Consider the following 19,318-nt stretch of genomic DNA (forward strand, 5'->3'; position numbering starts at 1 on the left):
GGTCCGAACAGGCCGTGCAGGGCGCCGCCATGCTTGTTTACAAGCGAACACTAACTCTCCCCAACACTAAAAGGGATTCCGTAAAGTGTTTGCAGACCGATAAGTGACGGCGCATGCGCAGACGTCGCTTGCCGGGCCCGGTAAACGGTAACGTAAACACGGTAACGATATGCTATAACTCTCTAATGCGATGCTTGGCAATTGACGCTTGCCAGACCTTCGGCGATGACGGAAAACACTCGCTGTAGCTTCGAAGCAGATTGCGGATCTTGTCTTGTCTGCTCCGGGGCAGGGCTGGGTAGATGCCGAAAGTGGGTGAGTTCTCTTGGTCAGGCGGATCTATTGCAGATGGGTCAGAGAGGGTGAAGGAGTCTCGTGTGTCCGATATTTCATGGAAGAAAGCAATAGTCATTCCTCTGTGAATGTGCCTGTATTCTTTGCTGAAGTTCATCAGCAGTACTTCGGCCTGGCCATTGCGGAAATGTGCGATGACTCTTGCGATGCTGATTCCTCGGTCTAAAAGCAACTGCATGTTCCCCTCGATGATGGCTTCAGCGCTAATGGCTTTCGTGGCGCCTACGTTTACGATGACGCTTGAACGGGATGGGACGCTCACTTCTTTCTCCAGGACACTCAGGGTAACGTGATTTTCCAGAGTTCTCATTGAAAGGATGGCCTCGTCCGTCAAAAGCATGATCAGCTTTAGCAACACTTGCTGTTGGGCTAGTTGGTTATCCATGAAGTCCGAAGGACAGAGTACAAGACAGAGTACAACGGACAGAGTACAAGAAGGACGACGTAGACAGAAGCGCTGATTCATAGACAGCACTTCTGTCTACGTCGTCCTTCTTCTACTCTGTCCGTTGTTTTTGTGCGCTGGTCCTTCGGTGATCAGCTTGGATCGCAGGTCGATGATCACCTGGCATGGATAAAGGAATTCCATGCCCAAGATCACTTCGCGGGAACATTGCCGTAGCACAACCAAGGTGGCAGGATAGGTGTGTCCTTTGACAGTCACTCACGCTGTGTATCGTCCTGATGGCGTAATGAGGTGGCCACCTGCGGTGCGAATTTGTGGGCCATACCAAGCGGTCATAAGTTTCCTCAGCTGCGCAGCGAATGTTCCATTCATCACCGAGTAATCGGCTCCTGTGTCGACTAGATCGATAACTTTCCGGCCGTCGATAACTACTTCCAAGTCGGACGTCCTAGCTCTTGCGTTGCAAGTCGTCCTGGGTGTCGGGTCGCGGCTTTGTCGGGTATGGGAATCGTGGGTAGAACGTGTCGTCGAAGCTTTTCTCGGTAGCGGCGTCGTTTTGAAGGCGGCTCACGTCGTGGTCGAGGTTGTCATTGTATGCGGCGTCAGTGCGTCGGGGGCGGCGTCTTCGTGCGGCATGGTCGTTGGACTATCTTCGGTGTTTCGCTCGGGAGCAACCTCACCTCCAGAGGTTGCTGTCTTTAGTTTCCCCTATGTGGGCTGGGAGACCTTCCTCGTACCACAGCTGCGTAGCTGCGGCATGGCGACGCAAACACGAGGCTGATGCAAAGCGCGAGGCTGACGACGACGGTGAGCGCGAAAGGCGGTTCAGCGAGTTTTCCTCTCGACACAGGTACTCATCGATCTCTTGCAGACATTGGCCAAAGCATGGTCGTGGTGCGTCAACGGCAAATCCATGAAGACCGATACGTCAGTACGGGCAGTGATGAAGAATATGGCCGGCCTCACCACAATGGAAGCACAACAATTGGTTGCAGGAAGTCCTCCATTCGTCGCATTCCCTGGGGCTTGAGCATCGTTCGTAGGCTGGGAGGGCGGGGGCAGGGAGGCGGCGTTCTGGAACAAGTGGCTCATCTTGGAGAGGACGTAGGGGGTGTCGTTGGGGATGTGGAGTGCATACTGCAGCGGCATAGGTCACGGCCTGGGGTTCTGTGGCTGCAGGGGTGCCAAGTGCCTATTGCACTTCTTCCCGCACCACATCCATGAGAGTCCCTGCTTGAGGCTGTGCAGAGGGTGGCAGTAATTGGCGTAGCTCCTCGCGGACGATTTCACGGATAACTTCATGCAAGTTGTCGCTGGTGGTGGTTGTGTCCGGACGGATTGCACAGACAGAAGAAGGGCGGAGGTACTGCCGAGCCCAGACGTTGAGGGTCTTCTCAATCGTGCAGGCTTCATGCATGAATTCCTCAACTGTTTCTAAAGCCTGGTGGACGAGGCTGGCAAAGAGTTGTTCTTTTACGCCGCGCATTAAGAACTGAACTTTCTTTTCCTTGGTCATCTCAGGGTCGGCACGGCGAAAGAGGCGGTTCATCTCTATGATGTAACCGCGGACGAGTTCGTTCGGAAGCTGGATCCGGGACTCAAAGAGTCGTTCGGCTCTTTCTTTCCTCAAGACACTGGTGAATACCTTCAAAAGTTCCTTCTTGAATGGCTCCCATATCGTTAGGGACGACACGTGGTTTTCGTACCACGTACGTGCTGAGCTCTCCAGTGAGAAAAATACGTGGCGAATTTTTGCTGCATCATCCCACTTGTTGAATGATGCCACGCGCTCAAATTGATCCAACCATTCTTCGGGGTCTTTGCCTAGGGACCCACTGAAAGTTGGCGGCACCCGTGGCTGTTGCAGCATGATCGGTGTCGACATCTTTGGAGAGGTTGCGGTGATCGTAGCAGTGTCTTTTTGTTGTCAGGTGCGGTCCGGCAGGGTCCCGAACTCAGGCTTCACTCTCTGAAGATGTCTGCTGGCTCGTCCTCCAGTGCGAAGTGCAGAGGGCTGGTGTCAAGACTGGAAGGTGGCACCCGGAACATGGAAGGCTACCCAGCACCTCCACCAGATGCCACGGAGTGGTGACTGCAGTCCGGAGAGCAGAAAAGCTGTGAAAATGGTGTCTAGACAAAACTCATTATTTGGGCTGACTTGCGACTACAGTGGACTGAATCACTCAGCGGCAGAGTAGCAACAAGCGTGCTCGGCGGTCGTCGAACAGAACGGTCGCCGTGCTCAATTTGAAGCTGATAGCAAACTTTCGAGATAAAGCGTTCAAAGTTGCTAAGATATTCTGGAACAATGTCGAATCAGCTCTGCCTTGCATCGCAAACAAAGCAAAAAAGCAGCATGACGGCAGCTTTGAAGAATGAAAAAACAAACACTGCAAGGATTCACGGCGATATCTTCAAAGTACAACTACAAAATCGGTATCAGCAGTATAAAATCATCACTCGATCTTCCCTCATTGGTTTTTCGCCGCAAGATATCACAACTATGCTTCTTCCACAAGATATTCAATCATTTCATGCATCTGCGCCAATCTCTTCTTCGCCCACCAGCACGTTCATCTTGACATTAATTCAATAGCTAAAGTGTACAGCGCCTGCATGGATCAATATCTGCTTTTAATAAATCATTTTTACCAACAGCAATACAGGAATGGGATGATTTGCCAGATCCTACTGTCATGGAAAGTGACCCTGTCAAATTTAAAGAGCTGTTACTGCCTGGCTTGGAACGTTACATTTGTCTAAATTTCTTTTCTCACCCTTAGTTTGATGTACTTGAGCAACTCATTCGTAATTCTCTTGCTCTAATCGACTGCGTTTTCTGTAACTGTCTTAACTGGGTTCTCATTTGATTTTTCTGATTGTATTTGTTGTCCTCATTGCTCTCATTGTATGTTTATATGTATCTGTTTTACTAGATTCCTTTTTTTGTTGTTTCAACCTCTTTGGGTTTGTTCAGGTATTGTTCTATGTACGTCACCCTCCCTCCTCTCTTATGTAATAATACCATGTAAAGGGTCCTTAAGGGTTCAATAAATGATGATGGTGATGATGATACATATATGGACGAAAATGTCATATTTGCCTACAACCGCCAAAACAATCTAATGATTAATTACTTCTCTCACGCCGTTTTGATTTCCAGTTCATTGACCGAACAATCGCGCTGACGTGTAATTGGTCTTTAGGTCATGTGCAGCACAAAAAAAAAAAGCCGATAACTGCTAATACGTCATTTGTCAATGAGTTAGATAGGCAGAGCAGAACGGTGGGTCTAAAAATTAACATGCAGGAAACCAAAGTAATGTTCAACAGTCTCGCAAGGAAACAGCAGTGCACAATTGGTAGCAAGGTGCTGAAAGCGGTAAAGCATCTACTTAGGGCAGGTAGTGGCTGCTGATCCGGATCATGAGAGGGAATTAACTAGAAGAACAAGAATGGGGTGGAGCGCATTTGGCAGGCTCTCTCAGATCATGAATAGCAGTTTGCCAATATACCACAAGAGAAAAGTACACAACAGCTGTATCTCACCGGTAGTCACCTACGTGGCAGAAATGTGGAGGCTAACAAAAAGGGTTCAGCTTAAGTTAAGGACAACATAGAGAGCCATGGAAAGAAAAATGATAGGTGTAACATCAAGAGACCAAAAGCGGGCAGAGTGAGTGAGGGAACAAACGCGGGTTAATGACATCCTAGTCGAAATAAAGACGAAGAAATGGACCTGGGCAGGGCATGTAATGTGAAGGCAAGATAACTACTGGCGCCAGTTTTTTTCTGTTGTTCTACTCTTTAGCCGCTGGTCCTTAAGGGTAACGGAATGGATTTCAAGAGACAGCAAGCATAGCAGGGGGTGGCAAGTTACGTGGGCGGATGAGATTAAGAAGTCTGTAGGGATATGGTGGCCGCAGTGGCAAAGCAAAAGGTTAATTGGAGAGACATGGGAGGGGCCATTGTCCTGCAGTAGGCGTAGTCGATGATTATGATGATGTCGTTTGCTGTCATCCCAGCTCTTGAAGTTGGCTGATTTAAGTATTGTACTGAATTAAAACTATCAGCATTTACACTGCAGGTTTTTTCATGGCTCATGTGACCTAAAGGCCAATTACATATCACCGCTATCATTTGGTTGATGAAACCGAAACCAAAACGATGTGACAGAAGAAATTCGATTATAAACTATTTAGAGGTCAGAGGCTAATATTGCCGCGAATATTTGCAGTGTGTTCGTTTTTCAAATCTGCCGCCACATCACTTTATCACTTTGTTTGCTACGCAAGACGCGACTAGATTTATCTCGATTGATCGCAGCCAGGCAGAGCTGATTCTACGTTGTTCCGGAATATTCTAGTAACTTTGCGCTCTTTATCTCGAAAGTTCGCAATCAGCTTTAAATTGAGCACGGCCGACAGCGGCCGGTATTCTGTTCGACGACCGCTGAGCACGCTTGTCGCTTCGCCGCCGCTGAGTGATTAAGTCCATTTTGGGTGCAAGTCAGCCCAATAAACAGTTCTTTTAGAAGACCCTTTCGTCCGTCTTCATCGCTGCTTCGACTGCCGTCACCACTACATGACATCTGGTGGAGGTGCTGGGTGGCCTGAAGTGGCAAATTTGTCTGGTATATTTAGATGACGTCGTTGTCTTCGCCTCGAACTTTGAAGAGCACCTCAAAAGACTTCGAACAGTACTAGACGCAATCAAGTCGTCTGGCCTAACCTTGAAAGCAGAGAAATGCCACTTTGCTTACGAAGAGCTGCTGTTTCTAGGCCACATCATTAGCAAGGAAGGAGTACGCCCAGACCAGCAGAAAACAGCTGCTATTGAACAGTTTCAACCGCCGGCCCATAAGAAAGCAGTGCGCAGATTTCTCGGACTATGCACATATTACTGACGATTTGTGAAAAACTTTTAGCGCATCGCCGAGCCCCTGACCCAACTAACGAAGGCAGACGTGCCGTTTAAATGGGAAGCGCCGCAAGCAGAAGCCTTCAAGGAACTTCAGCGTCGTTTACAGTCCCCACCGATCCTTGCGCATTTTGATGAAAACGCCGATACTGAAGTTCACACCGACGCAAGCAGCGTGGGACTAGGCGCCGTCCTCGTGCAAAAAAGCGACAGGCTGGAGAAAGTCATCGCATACGCTAGCTGTTCCCTTTCCAAGGCCGAGGCTAACTATTCGACAACTGAGAAGGAGTGCCTTGCCATCATCTGGGCTACGTCAAAATTCCGCCCCTACCTTTACGGACGACGGTTCAAGGTGGTCAGCGACCACCACGCGCTCTGCTGGCTTGCCAATTTGAAGGACACCTCTGGCCGACTCGCTCGGTAGAGTCTGCGTCTCCAGGAGTTTGACGTCACCGTCGTTTACAAGTCCGGACGCAAGCACTCTGACGCCGATTGCCTCTCACGAGCCCCTGTAGATGCACCGCCGCCGGACGACGATGAGGACGCCTTCCTGGGACCCATCAGCCCCAGCTCTTCTGCTCAGCAGCAACGCTCGGACCCCGACCTCAAAGGCCTCATCAAGTACCTGGAAGGCAAGGTATCTTCACCCCCCGCTTCATTCAAGCGAGGACTGTCTTCCTTCTGTGTGCAGAATGAGGTCCTTGTGAAGAAGAACTTTACAGCAAGCAAAACAGCCTACCTCCTTGTTGTATCATGAATTAAAAGACTAGCGCATATAACAAAGACACAGACATAGAAGTAGACAGGACGAGCGCTACTTCTGTCTACTTCTATGTCTGTGTCTTTGTTATATGCGCTAGTCTTTTAATTCATGATGAAACACCAACTAGCCCAGCTTTCCGCCTTGACTCCTTGTTGTACCTACTTGTCTCTGCGAAGAAGTTCTACAGGCTTCAAACGACGAGCCGACAGCTGGACATCTCGGGTTTACTCGCACCCTCCGCCGCATTCAAGACAAGTATTACTGGCCCCGACTGTCTGCCGATGTCGCACACTATGTGAAAACCTGCCGAGATTGTCAGCGACGAAAGACTCCTCCCACATGGCCAGCAGGATTTCTGAGCCCCATTGAACCTCCCTCCAGGCCCTTTCAGCAGATTGGCATGGACTTGCTTGGCCCTTTTCCAACGTCAACATCTGGAAATAAGTGGATCATAATAGCGACCGACTACCTGACCCGCTACGCCGAGGCGAAAGCCCTACCAAACGGAACAGCAGCAGAAGTCGCCAAATTTTTCGTGGAGTGCATTCTTCTTTGACACGGCGCCCCCGATGTGCTCATCACGGACAGAGGAACAGCATTCACGGCGGAACTAACGCAAGCCGTCCTGCGCTACAGCCAAACCAGCCACCGCAGGACAACTGCATACCATCCGCAGACCAACGGACTGACCGAGCGCCTGAACAAAACCATCGCCGATATGCTCGCTATGTATGTCGATGCCGAACACAAAACCTGGGATGTCATCCTGCCTTACGTCGTCTTCGCCTACAACACCTCAGTGCAGGAGACCACCCAGATGACGCCTTTTAGGCTCGTCCATGGCAGGGAGGCCACGACCACGCTAGACGCCATGCTGCCCAACGTTACAGAAGAAGAGAACGTCAACGTTGCCGCCTACCTTCAATGCGCAGAAGAAGCTCGAAGGCTTGCCCGATTACGGATCAAAGATCAGCAGCGGTCTGACGCCAGACGCTACAACCTACGAAGACGCAATGCGGAATACAAGCCAGAAGACCAAGTCTGGGTGTGGACGCCCATTCGCCGCCGTGAATTGAGTGAAAAGCTTTTGCGCCGCTATTTCGGCCCGTACAAGGTTCTTCGTCGGCTGGGTGAACTGGATTATGAAGTCATCTCTGACGCAATGACTGCATCCCAGCGACGCCGCGTACGACCAGAAGTTGTCCATGTAGTTCGTCTGAAGCCGTATTATGCGCGCTAAAGGCCGCTGCACTTCCATGCTCTATTTTTGCAAAATCCGTTTTTTTCCATACTAGTCGCATTATTTGTTTTAATGCATCGGGTCGATGCTTCTTTGAGAGGGGAGTAATGCCGCGAATATTTGCAGTGTGTTCGTTTTTCAAATCTGCCGCCACATCACTTTATCGCTTTGTTTGCTACGCAAGACGCGACTAGATTTATCTCGATTGATCGCAGCCAGGCAGAACTGATTCTACGTTGTTCCGGAATGTTCTAGTAACTTTGCGCTCTTTATCTCGAAAGTTCGCTATCAGCTTTAAATTGAGCACGACCGACAGCGGCCGGCATTCTGTTCGACGACCGCCGAGCACGCTTGTCGCTTCGCTGCCGCCGAGTGATTAAGTCCATTTTGGGTGCAAGTCAGCCCAATAAACAGTTCTTTTAGAAGACCCTTTCGTCCGTCTTCATCGCTGCTTCGACTGCCGTCACCACTACGTGACAATATCATGGGGTGATCCACATATTCTAACGTGTCACGGATCATTTGAAGGAAGAGAACAAGCAAGAAAAATGAAGTGTCTATAGCACTTTCAGAATTGAAAATGACTGCTGCCAATGGGTGTTAACTGGCAGAGAAAGCATGCCAAGCAAATCTGGTGAGTCACACAGCAATGGTGGCGTTAATTGGACTATGTGCACCTGAAGAGACTTCGAAGTGTAGTCATTGGGTGTAGTAGCATCATGACCGCCAGTGCCTTACAAATAACATGAGGAGGGGAAAAGCTTTTAAAGCACAAAACAAACATTTATATTGCTAAAAACTAATTCAATACAAATAGCCTTCGGGAAATCCTTGCAGTAGCAGAGACCCTTCATACTCAACAGATTTTTTTCAGCCTTGAGAGTAAGTGCTTATAAGGTAATCCAAAAAAAATATGGGCAGGGTCATTCCCACAAACAAGCAATACTTCGGAAATAGACTCACCTTGTGAAAAAGGAATCGGGCACCCATGTCAGCGTCTGCCTGGATGTGGCAAACCTAGAGAGAAGAAGTGAATGCACAGAACGTCAAGGGCAGCTGGCTAGAAGCAAGTATGGGAGTGGGGGGGACTGCAAAGCACCAGTCACAGGCGTGTGCATGGTTCTCCATTAGGGGGAGCAAAATTTCACCGCAGTACCCCCCCCCCCCCCCCCCTTCCACCCTAGTTTTACCACTGAAGATCCTGAGGTAGAAACATAGCGTAAGGATGAACTTTTATAAAACATTTATTTGAATGTGATAGAATTGCAAAATATACAAAATAATATTGAGCAGTAGTTTTTACTTTCATATGTAACATAGAGGAAGGCAGTCCCTGGGTTGCAGAGTCATCAATGTAAACAGTGCAACAACGAGCTCCCAAAAGAATTTCCATGATCTCTAAAGCACAGAAAATATATGGCGCATTTGTCTTTCGTTAACTGCAATAAAGAACTTGAAAAGGTTGCCTCAAATAGGCCCGGCAAGTAAATAGATCTTGGAAAGCAACATCACCGGTCCTCGCCTGCCAGTGTCGTCAGAAAACTGGCATGGCCATAACCCTGCACAGGTCTGAGAGAGGAAGGCATTGGGCAGACCTCGCACCCCCCTTGAATGATAAGGGTGGGCGGCCGCACTCCCTGCCCCCCTGTGCGCACACCTATGGCCCCATTGCACTAGCAGTGAAAGGCATCTCTAGAGTTTCTCAATAAAGTTCATTTTCTGCCTCTCTCAACAGCTTCACTGTTACTAAACTGCGATTGGTTGAGAGAGGTCCCATGACGTCACGAAATCATCACAACCTATGGGCCACCCTGGTTGGTCGAGAGAGGTCATGTGAAACTATGACGTCATCACAACCTGCACACCGTGGCAACCTGGCCACTGGTTTGTGAGCATCCTGCCCACCATGGCAGGTGGCCATGGAGTGAATCTGACATGGTGGCCACCCACGGCAGATTTTGAAAGTAGGCCTACCCAAAAAATGGTTTAAGGTTGATTAACAAGTTTGATTAGTATAATCCCATATGATAATCCAATGGAAGGTACTCAAACATTCTAGGCGGTGATGACTCATGCATATAATATGAAGGTAGTGGCAAGAACTCCCTGCTGGACCACGATGAAGCTTTGCTAAGTAGGGGCCAGGTAAAGAGGCCCCAAATTGGTGCTTCAAGGCTGTTTTTCCTCTCAAACTACAGCATGCCGTTTTGTTGCACCATCACAATGCTGATGGTCATGGAAGTGTCTTGAAGACATTACAGAAGCTTTGTTGGTTCACTGGTGGTCAGCAATAATGGCTGGCAAATGCAGATATGTACGAACATGCGACATATGACAAGAGAGGAAGCCTAGAGGTCGACAGTCACTTGGTCCTCTCAAGCCAAATGTAAGCACAAGAATTAGAGGGGACACTTAAGCCCCCCTTAAGGGTATGACTTTCATCATCAGCATCATCATTAGCCTGGCTACGCTCACTATACGGGAAAGGCCTCTGCCGTGTCATAAATCCCTAGAAGTCCTAATACCACTCCTGGTGCAGTCTTGCAGCAGTTAGGTGATACGCCACTGCCCTGCGATGGCAGGTGCTGCCACCGATGGGGTTTGTGCGACCCAAGTTCTTGCTCTTCCCGAGCAACTTCTCGTGGCCAATCATTAGCTGAACTGCCACCTGCTACAGTGGACTGTTTGTACGGTAGGCAGTATATTATATAAATAAATGTACAGATATCTACACGCACCTCGCCCACAAACTGGTGGACAGGTGGGCAGCCTGCCAAAATGCCGGCCTCAAACAGACAGGCAAACAGACACATAACAGCTAAATGCGGGGAATAGCCACTATAATTTAGTAGTCGTAGGCAAGTACCACGTAGTAATTCACGTATACTAATGCCTTACACCTCATTGCAAAGAAAACATGCACCCAAAAATTAGGTATCTATAGTCCTTTAACCGCTGCACCACTGCACCGGTACTGGTATGAGGACTCCCCACGATCTATACATGTGATCGAGAGGGTCATTACTAGGCATGTGTAATATTCAATAATTTATTATCATTAAAAATAATAATTATGTGGTTCTGTTCACACATCTTCACCGAATATTCAAATATTCGGTAGAATAGTTAAGTATTAAATAATAGCAGAACGTTCTTGTGGGCTAGTTTGCTTCATTTTAATAAAAGGTAGGACAGTGCAAGTACGACAAGACAGGAGAAGTAGAAAACAAAACGACACCATGGGCGCAGGCTTCCAACTGCTTATTCATGACTGAAAGTACATGCTAGTGTACTGCAGTGCACGAATCACAAGAAAAAGTTCACGAAGTGCAATTCAGGTCTTGTGTACAAAATTTCCCTCACATGTGGCAGGTGTTATGTTGGCCAGACTGGCAGATTTTTCATTAAACGGGCACGAGAACATAGACTGGCAATAAAGAACAACTCATGAGGTGACTTAGCACACCACTGTAAGAACTGTGAAGGCAAGGATGAAGGTAATAAATAAGTGCCTTGCACTTATTTTTTGTTTTCTTCAGATCAAAAAACGAAAAGAAAAGGGAGGTCATTGAAGCTTTTCACATTATAAAAACCGGTGAAAAATGTGTCAGCACTCCATCTACTTCACTTCGACAGCAGGAAATTTTTTTTTTACAAGGCAAATTATAATTTTCTCATGCATTTCATGTCTCATGCTTTGCTGTGAACGGTTTTTCAGGCCTGGAAATATATCCTTTTATCTGGTTTTAATATTCGCCTATGCACTTCTTCCTTGTTGTTTACAACCTCTCGTGCTTGTTTTTACTTACTTCATACCATGCATTTATCCTGTGACTATCACCTTTATTTCCGTTGATGGTTGATTTCCATTCTGCCTCAACAATGTCACCTCGCGTTTTATTTTCCCCCACCTTTAATTAGTTTGTTACTTTTGATTATTGTTTTCATTTGCTTTGGCATGAAACTTCTAGCACCATGGTGTCTGATTGCCCACTTGTTTATTATGGCCTCCCGCATTGATGTGATTTTGTTTATTGTGTTTTGTTTACCCAAGAAAACAAAAATGATCACTATGTGCTATCTTCTCTCATCGCCAAGGAAACAGCCTTTGATGACAATGCCTTGTGTCATTGGTGATTAGTCCACAAAGAAAACACTTCATCGCAACAGAGGTAATCTCCCGCCAAAGTACGCAAGATGCCTTGGATTATTATTGAAACGTATTGAAATGGTGCTTCTCAGGCTTAGGCCGCAGTGAAAAAAGTTTCCGTATGGAAGCCTAAACGTCATCATCTATTGACCCAAACCTTTGGTAGGCATTTACTTTTCTTGGTATAAAATGAACTTATTTCCCGACCAGACGAGATTCCATCATACCGTAAGATCTCATAGTTCGATCAGCTTCCACACGTCGTCAGTGTGCACACACTGATTGGTCCCAACGGTGCAGGTGTGCAAAAAACCGGCCGGCGCCTGGTGCCTTGAGGTTCCCCGCAGAAGTGGATCGCGCTATGCTAAATCTCTCTAATCAGAATACATCCAGCTCCCTTCAATTCTGTGGAACGAGCCTGCCACAGCTGCTCCTCTACATGTGAAATTCGCCAAGCAAGTATGACGGCACGGGCACGAAGGGGAGCTATAGCAGGACACAACTTAAAAAAACAGCAGTTGGTAACACTTGGCCACGGTCTGCAACGACCTGTATCACTCAGCTAGCCATTTACAACAGTAAACGAAGTCAGCTTTTTAATGTTTGATTTTATTAAACAAGCCAGGTATGAAAATTGTAGTGCTTATGATTTTTTTTTTTCTTGATATTAGCTTCTTGTTTGATAACAAGAACAGTTCTAAAAACAGGCTGCTCTTTTTCCGTGGAAGAACTGTGTGCGACGGTCCTGAATATGAGCGAAGCTTCACTGCGGACTTAAGCTGTACTTGACTCTAGCAAGAGACACATGAAGATATACCCTTTTGCAACGCCGAACTCGTGGTGGTGCAGGGCGCATGGTGCACATATGTAGTTTACAGAGAGCAGTTCGCTCTGAATGCAAAAGATGGCACCACTAGAACGGCTGCAGCTTACGTTTCAATGTCAAATGACTTTTAAAACGCTCCGGCTGTGGTATGGATGTCATGTGTATTGCTGAATTAAAGAGGTCATAATAACAGGGCATGACTAATTACATGACAGTGTCACATTAGGAACTGGAAGATTAGAATTGTGGCCACCTGCACAAAAAATTAGGGCAACCGAATTAAGCACAGCAAGAAGGCAAAGGCACAATTCTACAGAGTTCACCTGTAGAAAAAACTCACAGGACGGCTGCCACTGCGTAACGCAAGATTCAGCGACATCTTTTTATGGCGTTGAGTGTAATATTGCTCATTCATTACTATTTTGTGTTCTTCACTTACAGCAGAGTGCACATGATGTCACTATGTTGGAACACTCAGGGTGGCACAATGCAGTGACGTCACGCGTGACATCACTACATGCTGACAAATCAGCATGGTAAACTTTTACATCGGCGCTACAGAAATGGGATCAGCATGGTAAACTTTTACATCGGCGCTACAGAAATGGGAAACAGGCCCTTAACAGCTGTCAGTGTAGAACACCTGTACCATCCTTAGCAGGCACTGCACAGCCAGATGAAGGGCAAAAAGCAAGAGCTGCCCCATTATTCTGGTTTCCGATATGTAGGTCACATGCCACCTGACCGCCCAAGTTATTGTGCTTTCTATCTCTACTACTCACAACAAAATGCAGATTACAATTTGTCAACACGAACCAACCTGCTACAACAAGTAGGGTTCATCACGATTAAGTACACTATATCTAGGGGTTGGAGTTTTGGTATATATTTTTTTGAAAATTCAGCAGACATTAATTAGTGTTTATTTCAAAACACAGTTCTCCTTTTTTTTCTTTTTCACAAATATTATTTCCTACGGGTGAAGTATCGTTTTTATGGTGATATAATGCGGTATTCCCATCCAGTCAAATGTTACTTATCTTGTTTGTTTTAGTGAGCCTCAACGTTCAATGTACCAGTTAATTACTGATAACATATTTATAGCTGTGCTTATAGAAGGAAATGATATCACCAGTTAAAAGAAACAGAAGTTAAATGGTAGAACCACCAGACAAAAATACAAGTGGAAGTTGGTTTCTTAAAGGAGCACTGCGATGTTGTCTCTTGGTTGTGCTAAACTGAGCAAGAGGGCAGGATACTGCACCACGGTAGCCAAAACACAATGATTATCATGACGCCTGTGCATGGTTTAGAGAGTCCTTACATGTAGTTCTAAAACCATGCTTAACCGAGTAAGTGGCCACAGCGCTAACTTGCAGAAAAATTTGACGCGGCAAAGTGGAGCTTCTTATCTTAGAGGGAAATGTAAGGTAGCGGTGTAATACCTCAAAACGCACAGCTGCACCACTTAATCCAATAGTCTCACCACACTCCTGGCTCTTTAGAATTTGAGTGAATGTAATTCCTACCCAACAACCAGTTAGCAGTGGCCTGCATGTCAAGGATACTAACCTTTTTTGGTTAAAACCAAACTAGAATCATTGAATTCGGAGTGCTTTTATGAGTTTTTTTTTCCAGTTTAAACAGAAAAGTCTAACCATATCCCACCAGGAGCAGTGATGTTTGAAAGCCTAGTGTCATCAAATGTCCAGAGAAAGACACCTGATGACCACTTGAAATTGGGCTACTGAATGGGAGACTTCGTTACAGTGCATAGACGTCACAATGACTAAACACATGCACTACAATACATTAAGCCCTATGCCTGTCAAAAAAGACCAATTGGCTGTTGAATACTGAAATGAAACCTAGTAGAATCACACTGGTTCCAAATGAGTTCCTGGCAGTACTTACTGGTCCTTTTTGACTGGAAGGGCACACGTCATGGCGTAATATTTAATTCAACAAGGACTGCCTTCAAAACAAGCGTCCAAGGAACTCTGATCAAGCAATAGGCCGCAGATGGCTTCCTCGAGATGTGCACGTCATTGGCCAGATGACCCCGTAAAAGCACACTATATGAGTGTGCACATCTTGCTTCATCTCGCGATTCTCACTAGACCTCTATCCTCAACTTCACTGGCAACCTGTTTCAGCCTTCAGTCCCAAAACTGTTTGACTGTTGTCAGTAGACAACAGACAAACTACGGGGAAAAAGAAAATATATTCCTCTGGGACATCATTTTAGACAATGCGATAAATATATACGGCAGCTCGATCACAATGCAATGGGCATAAACGAAATCTCATCTCTCGCTGCAAGGTAAGACCAGATAACACAAGTTCCAACACCGGGGCTGGAGACGCGCAAAACGCTCTAGAGCTTGGAATATAAAGCGTATGCCCTAAAACTGTCAGGCTGTAGGAAGCCATAAGAGTAGAGAGATGAGACAAATGGCGAGCGTTAAAAGCTGGACAGTAGGAATTAACAGAAACGAACACGTTATACCGCCTTCTTTAGACAAGTGCGTGGAAGACAACGTGGCAATATGCCAAGCGTCAACTTTGCATGCATTTTTGCGGAGCTGTTAAAAGCCTAACTGTATTTGCTGGAATGCGTTTTCTTCTGATTCGCTGTGGTTTCACAGGTTCGCTAGAATTAACAACGGCGTCTCAACTCCCTGCCCTGCATTCACGAACTTGCGAGGATCCTGGGACCCCGTGTGATCAGAACCAGCTAAACGACAAGTGGTTCAAAACAAGCTCCAGAGATGACAAAGTCGCCCCGGAAGTCTCCCAGGAAATAGGTTGCAGCTTGGAGGAGTCTCCACAACGGGTGATCGATAGGCGCGTAAAACTCCATGAATGAACCTCGACGGAACGGGCCAAGCCAGTGAAAGTTTGAGTGGCCAACGAAGCACGACAATGCGCCCAGAGCCTACGCTATCGTACTGACAAGACCCCGCGCACTTTCCACGTCTACCACCGAGACACACCCGCCGATGCTCACCTCGTTCCCCCGACGTTCAGGTTAATGATGTCGCCGGACAGTTGGTGGCTCATCGCGGCACGCACGAAGAGCGTCCGTTCACGAGAGGTCAACGGATGCGAAGCGCCGTCAGCTGCACATCACAGACTTCCCATCGCTGCGCAGCAGTCGACACCGCTCCTACGCGGCCTGTCAGCCATGCCGCCAATACAGCTCACCAAGGGGCGCAGGATCGAGTGGGTGCAGTCACAAAACTATCAGAAACGGTAAAACGGCGAAGCTACACGCTAGAACCAAGGCGGATTATTGCTAGAACCCCCGACAAGCGACAAGCGAAACAGATGACATCCAAAAAGGTGGAGAGAGGGAGGGAAGAGGACTTGCTTCTCCAGGCTGAGGGTCACGTAATGCTGGTAGCGCGGTAGTCAATAGCGGTAATGGTGGTAGCACCATCGATGAGCTGTGAAGTTTTAGGAAATACTTCCAGCTCTATTCAATTACCACCCAATATAAAATTTTGAAAACTCTTTTATAGCACGGCTTTATGTTTCTAGAAGTATTCTTGTTTGTTGTGAACGTTTTTTTTCTCTTGTGCGCTTGTGTTATGAAACAGTTGCCAGAGGGTGCATAAGTAGTAAGCGGAAAAGAACTTCGCTACCTACACTACACTGCGCGCAATGTTCATGGTTCGCGTTGTCTCGTGGCCTGCGAGAGCGAGTTGGCTCCGAGTGTTTAGGCTTTTGGCCGTTGAGAGTCGGACTCTGTGCGTTTTCGTTTCCAGCTTTCGGCGCTATTGCTTTTGATGTGCTTTGCTGAGCCGGTGTCGGGGGCCCGCGTGGTCACCAGCTGTACCGGAGCCCTGGGAAGCGCTGGAGCCAGCGACTGCGCGCTACTCATGTCACGTCGTCTGAAGGCACCCGGAGCGCACTGAGGTGGAGAGGTAACGGCATCGGATGGACTTTCGTCCTTTCGTGAGCGAACTCGCTGTTTAAATCGTGTGTTGACGCTTTCGACCCCGCTGCTAGCGATCGGCCGGGCGTGCGTCGCTCTTGGACCGAACGCGGTGGCATTTTTCTCGTTACAGTTGCAAGCGTGCGCTCTCCTAGTCGATTCGAGAATCGATGCGTTCGGTGCCGTTACGTAAACAGTGAGCTGTCACATGCGCGAAAGCGACTCGGGCAAGCTTGCATAAAAAAAAAAAAAACGCATGCCTGCTTCTTGTACGAGTAGGGTATTGTTCTTGGCTCCGGTGGATCGTCTTGCTCGATCACTCCGTGGGGTCCGTCCAGAGGTGCTTCAAGCTTTCTAGCTCCTGATACCCGGCTGTCAATTCTTCGCTGTCGACGATGTGGTACCCCCCACTCCACCACCCAAGGTGACGGTCGTGCGCGCCGTGCAGCGCGTCGCTGACCTCGTTCAATCAAAGCCGCGCGCCGGTCGGACCCCGCGTAGAAAGAACGAACCAGCGCTAACCCAGATTCAGCGATTTTACGCAATAACGCGCGCACGACTGCTTTTGTCGGCTGCCGCCCAAGTTAAGTAGCTGCAGCGTAGCATGTGTGTGACACGAAAACATGCGTGAGGCAGAGCAGCATCCGATGCTCCGGACAGGGAGGAGTGCAAACTGTTGGGCTAGTTGGTTCATATTGCATAGAAAAGGAACCAGCGAAAATAGACGCAAGACAAGAACAAAGGAGGCACACACCACAACGCTGGACTTACAACTGATTTATTGCGATGAAGAATCGCTCATTTTAAAAGAATTTCCTGCCTGCGCACCCACCCTACAGACAATACACTTCGCGCACCACATGATGACATGCCTACTATAACAATAAAAACTTGTACTCCTTTTCAGTGATAATCACAGACGGCTCACTGACGCATTTCTGCTTATTCTTTCTGATCATGAATGCCTCCAATAGCTCACGCTCACGTTTAGATTTCCCCCGCCCGATAATGCTGGCAATGTGAAAACTAGAACATTTGCAGTCCTTTACATGTAAGGCTAGATTGCTGCCTGTGCCTGTGCCCAGAGTTGTGCGATGTTGCCTCAGGCACTCATTCAAGCATGCTCCAGTTTGGCCTATGTAGATTTTCCCGCATGACAATGAGATTGAATACACCACGCCCACTGCGCATGTGGTGAACATAGTCTGGTGTTTCGTGTTGCAAACACCAGTTCTGCGCATGTCTGCAAAGGTTTGGGCGCACAAACCGGACAGTTTGCAAGGAGCAGAAAATGCCATAGTGACACCAAACTTCTGAGCCACTTTTTTCAGACCATGTGAAGTCTTGTGGAAGTAAGGCATGACTTCCAACTTTCTTGTTGGCACTTCTACTGGCCTGGCATCCTTTGAAGATAACTTCAGTTTTTTCCCCAAGGATTCCGCCACCGCCAGCAAAACCGAAGGAGGAAACCCAGAACATTGTAGCCGTTCAACCTGCTCCGCCAGACTTTGCTGCATCACATGAGGGCAACTCTTCTTTAAGGCATTCAAAAAACATAAATTTGCAATGCTGCGCTTCACTAACTTAGAATGGGCCAAATCATATGGCAACAGTGCCTTCTTAGACCTGGGCGCATATTTCCAGCACACGTGTTGATTGGGTAAAAAAGTCAATTCTAAATCCAGGAACCTAATGGTCTTGTCAGAAGGAATCTCATGCATAAAAACCAAGTTCTTAGAACAAGTGCTAAAAATATTTAAAATCTGGTCTGCCACAAGGGTAAACTGGTCAGTTTCGGTTAAGTTCAAAATTACTAAAAAATCGTCAACATATCTAAAAACCCTTACAACACGTGTGTCGTTTAGAGATCTTTGTAGCATCGAGTCAAATTTTGCTAAAAAAATGTTGCACAGCACCGGCGCAACACAGGAGCCGATACAGATTCCATGTTTTTGCACAACATACTCATCTTTATGCTGTGCTATCGTAGAATTCAAGTACACTTTTAAAAGTTCGAGGAAGGATTCTAAAGTGATGCCACACTTATTCTGGAAGGAAATTGTCCCAGATCTTTCAATGAATTCGCGCACAGCAATAAAAAGTTCGTCATGGGGCACAGAATAAAACAAGTCCACAATGTCCACCGAGAAGGCTGCATTAGCGTCGGGGAAACCGCGATTGAGGCACTCCACCAGGCTCATTGAACCCTGCACAACAAAAGGATCCGCAGGCACCAGGCCCTCGAAGGAACACTGTAGGTAGTTTGAAAGCACTTTTTGCCATGAACCTTCTTCCGTGACGATCGCCCTGAAAGGGTTGTCAGGCTTATGTGTCTTTGCTGTGAAGAACACACGCAGGGAGTCTTGCTGGCATTTACGAACTTGCTTCTCAATGCTGCCCAAATTCAACCTATTGAGAAGCCTTAAGGCCAACGCCTTGGCCTTGCACGGTTTTACTTCTGCCTTTTTGAAGTTCTTTTCTATAGCTTCGGCCGCTTTCGTCTTAAAAAGGGAAGAGGGAAGCACCGCGAACTCACCTTCCTTGTCAGCTTGAAGGAGACTGAGGCCTTCTTGTTGGAAGTGGGCGACCAAAGGGCGCAGATCCCTGCTTGGTTGACGTCGGCCCGTCCAGGTTCTCATGAGACAGTCAACACCCTCTGAGACGCAACGAGCTTTCTCCTCAAAAGGGGCCTTGTCAGCCACTCTGTGAACCACTGCCA

The 19,318-nt window shown here is 47.5% G+C and overlaps 2 protein-coding genes across 6 annotated transcripts in view; one reads left to right on the forward strand and one right to left on the reverse strand.

Moving 5' to 3' along the window:
* The window catches only part of LOC144132309 (BTB/POZ domain-containing protein KCTD3), a 175,348-nt gene extending 159,310 nt beyond the window's left edge, over positions 1-16,038 (reverse strand). Inside the window, exons 1-2 of one of the 3 annotated variants that reach the window (XM_077664627.1) lie at positions 15,670-16,038; positions 8,647-8,700 (exon numbers count right to left, since the gene is read on the reverse strand). Coding sequence is in view for 1 of the 3 variants with exons in the window: in XM_077664623.1 (XP_077520749.1) it covers positions 8,647-8,700; positions 15,670-15,722 (107 nt within the window). In the remaining 2 variants the exon portion in view is untranslated. Of the gene's footprint in view, positions 1-6,011; positions 6,128-8,646; positions 8,701-15,669 lie in introns of those variants that run through there. The other 2 variants (XM_077664623.1, XM_077664626.1) reach the window with 2 other exon arrangements.
* A 287-nt stretch (positions 16,039-16,325) lies between these two features.
* Positions 16,326-19,318, forward strand: part of LOC144132310 (uncharacterized) — a 115,355-nt gene continuing 112,362 nt past the window's right edge. The window contains exon 1 of one of the 3 annotated variants that reach the window (XM_077664629.1): positions 16,326-16,588. Coding sequence is in view for 1 of the 3 variants with exons in the window: in XM_077664628.1 (XP_077520754.1) it covers positions 16,995-17,023 (29 nt within the window). In the remaining 2 variants the exon portion in view is untranslated. Of the gene's footprint in view, positions 16,620-16,974; positions 17,024-19,318 lie in introns of those variants that run through there. The other 2 variants (XM_077664630.1, XM_077664628.1) reach the window with 2 other exon arrangements.

This window comes from Amblyomma americanum, chromosome 5 (genome assembly GCF_052857255.1).
Source record: "Amblyomma americanum isolate KBUSLIRL-KWMA chromosome 5, ASM5285725v1, whole genome shotgun sequence".
In the NCBI taxonomy this organism is placed as follows: domain Eukaryota; kingdom Metazoa; phylum Arthropoda; class Arachnida; order Ixodida; family Ixodidae; genus Amblyomma; species Amblyomma americanum.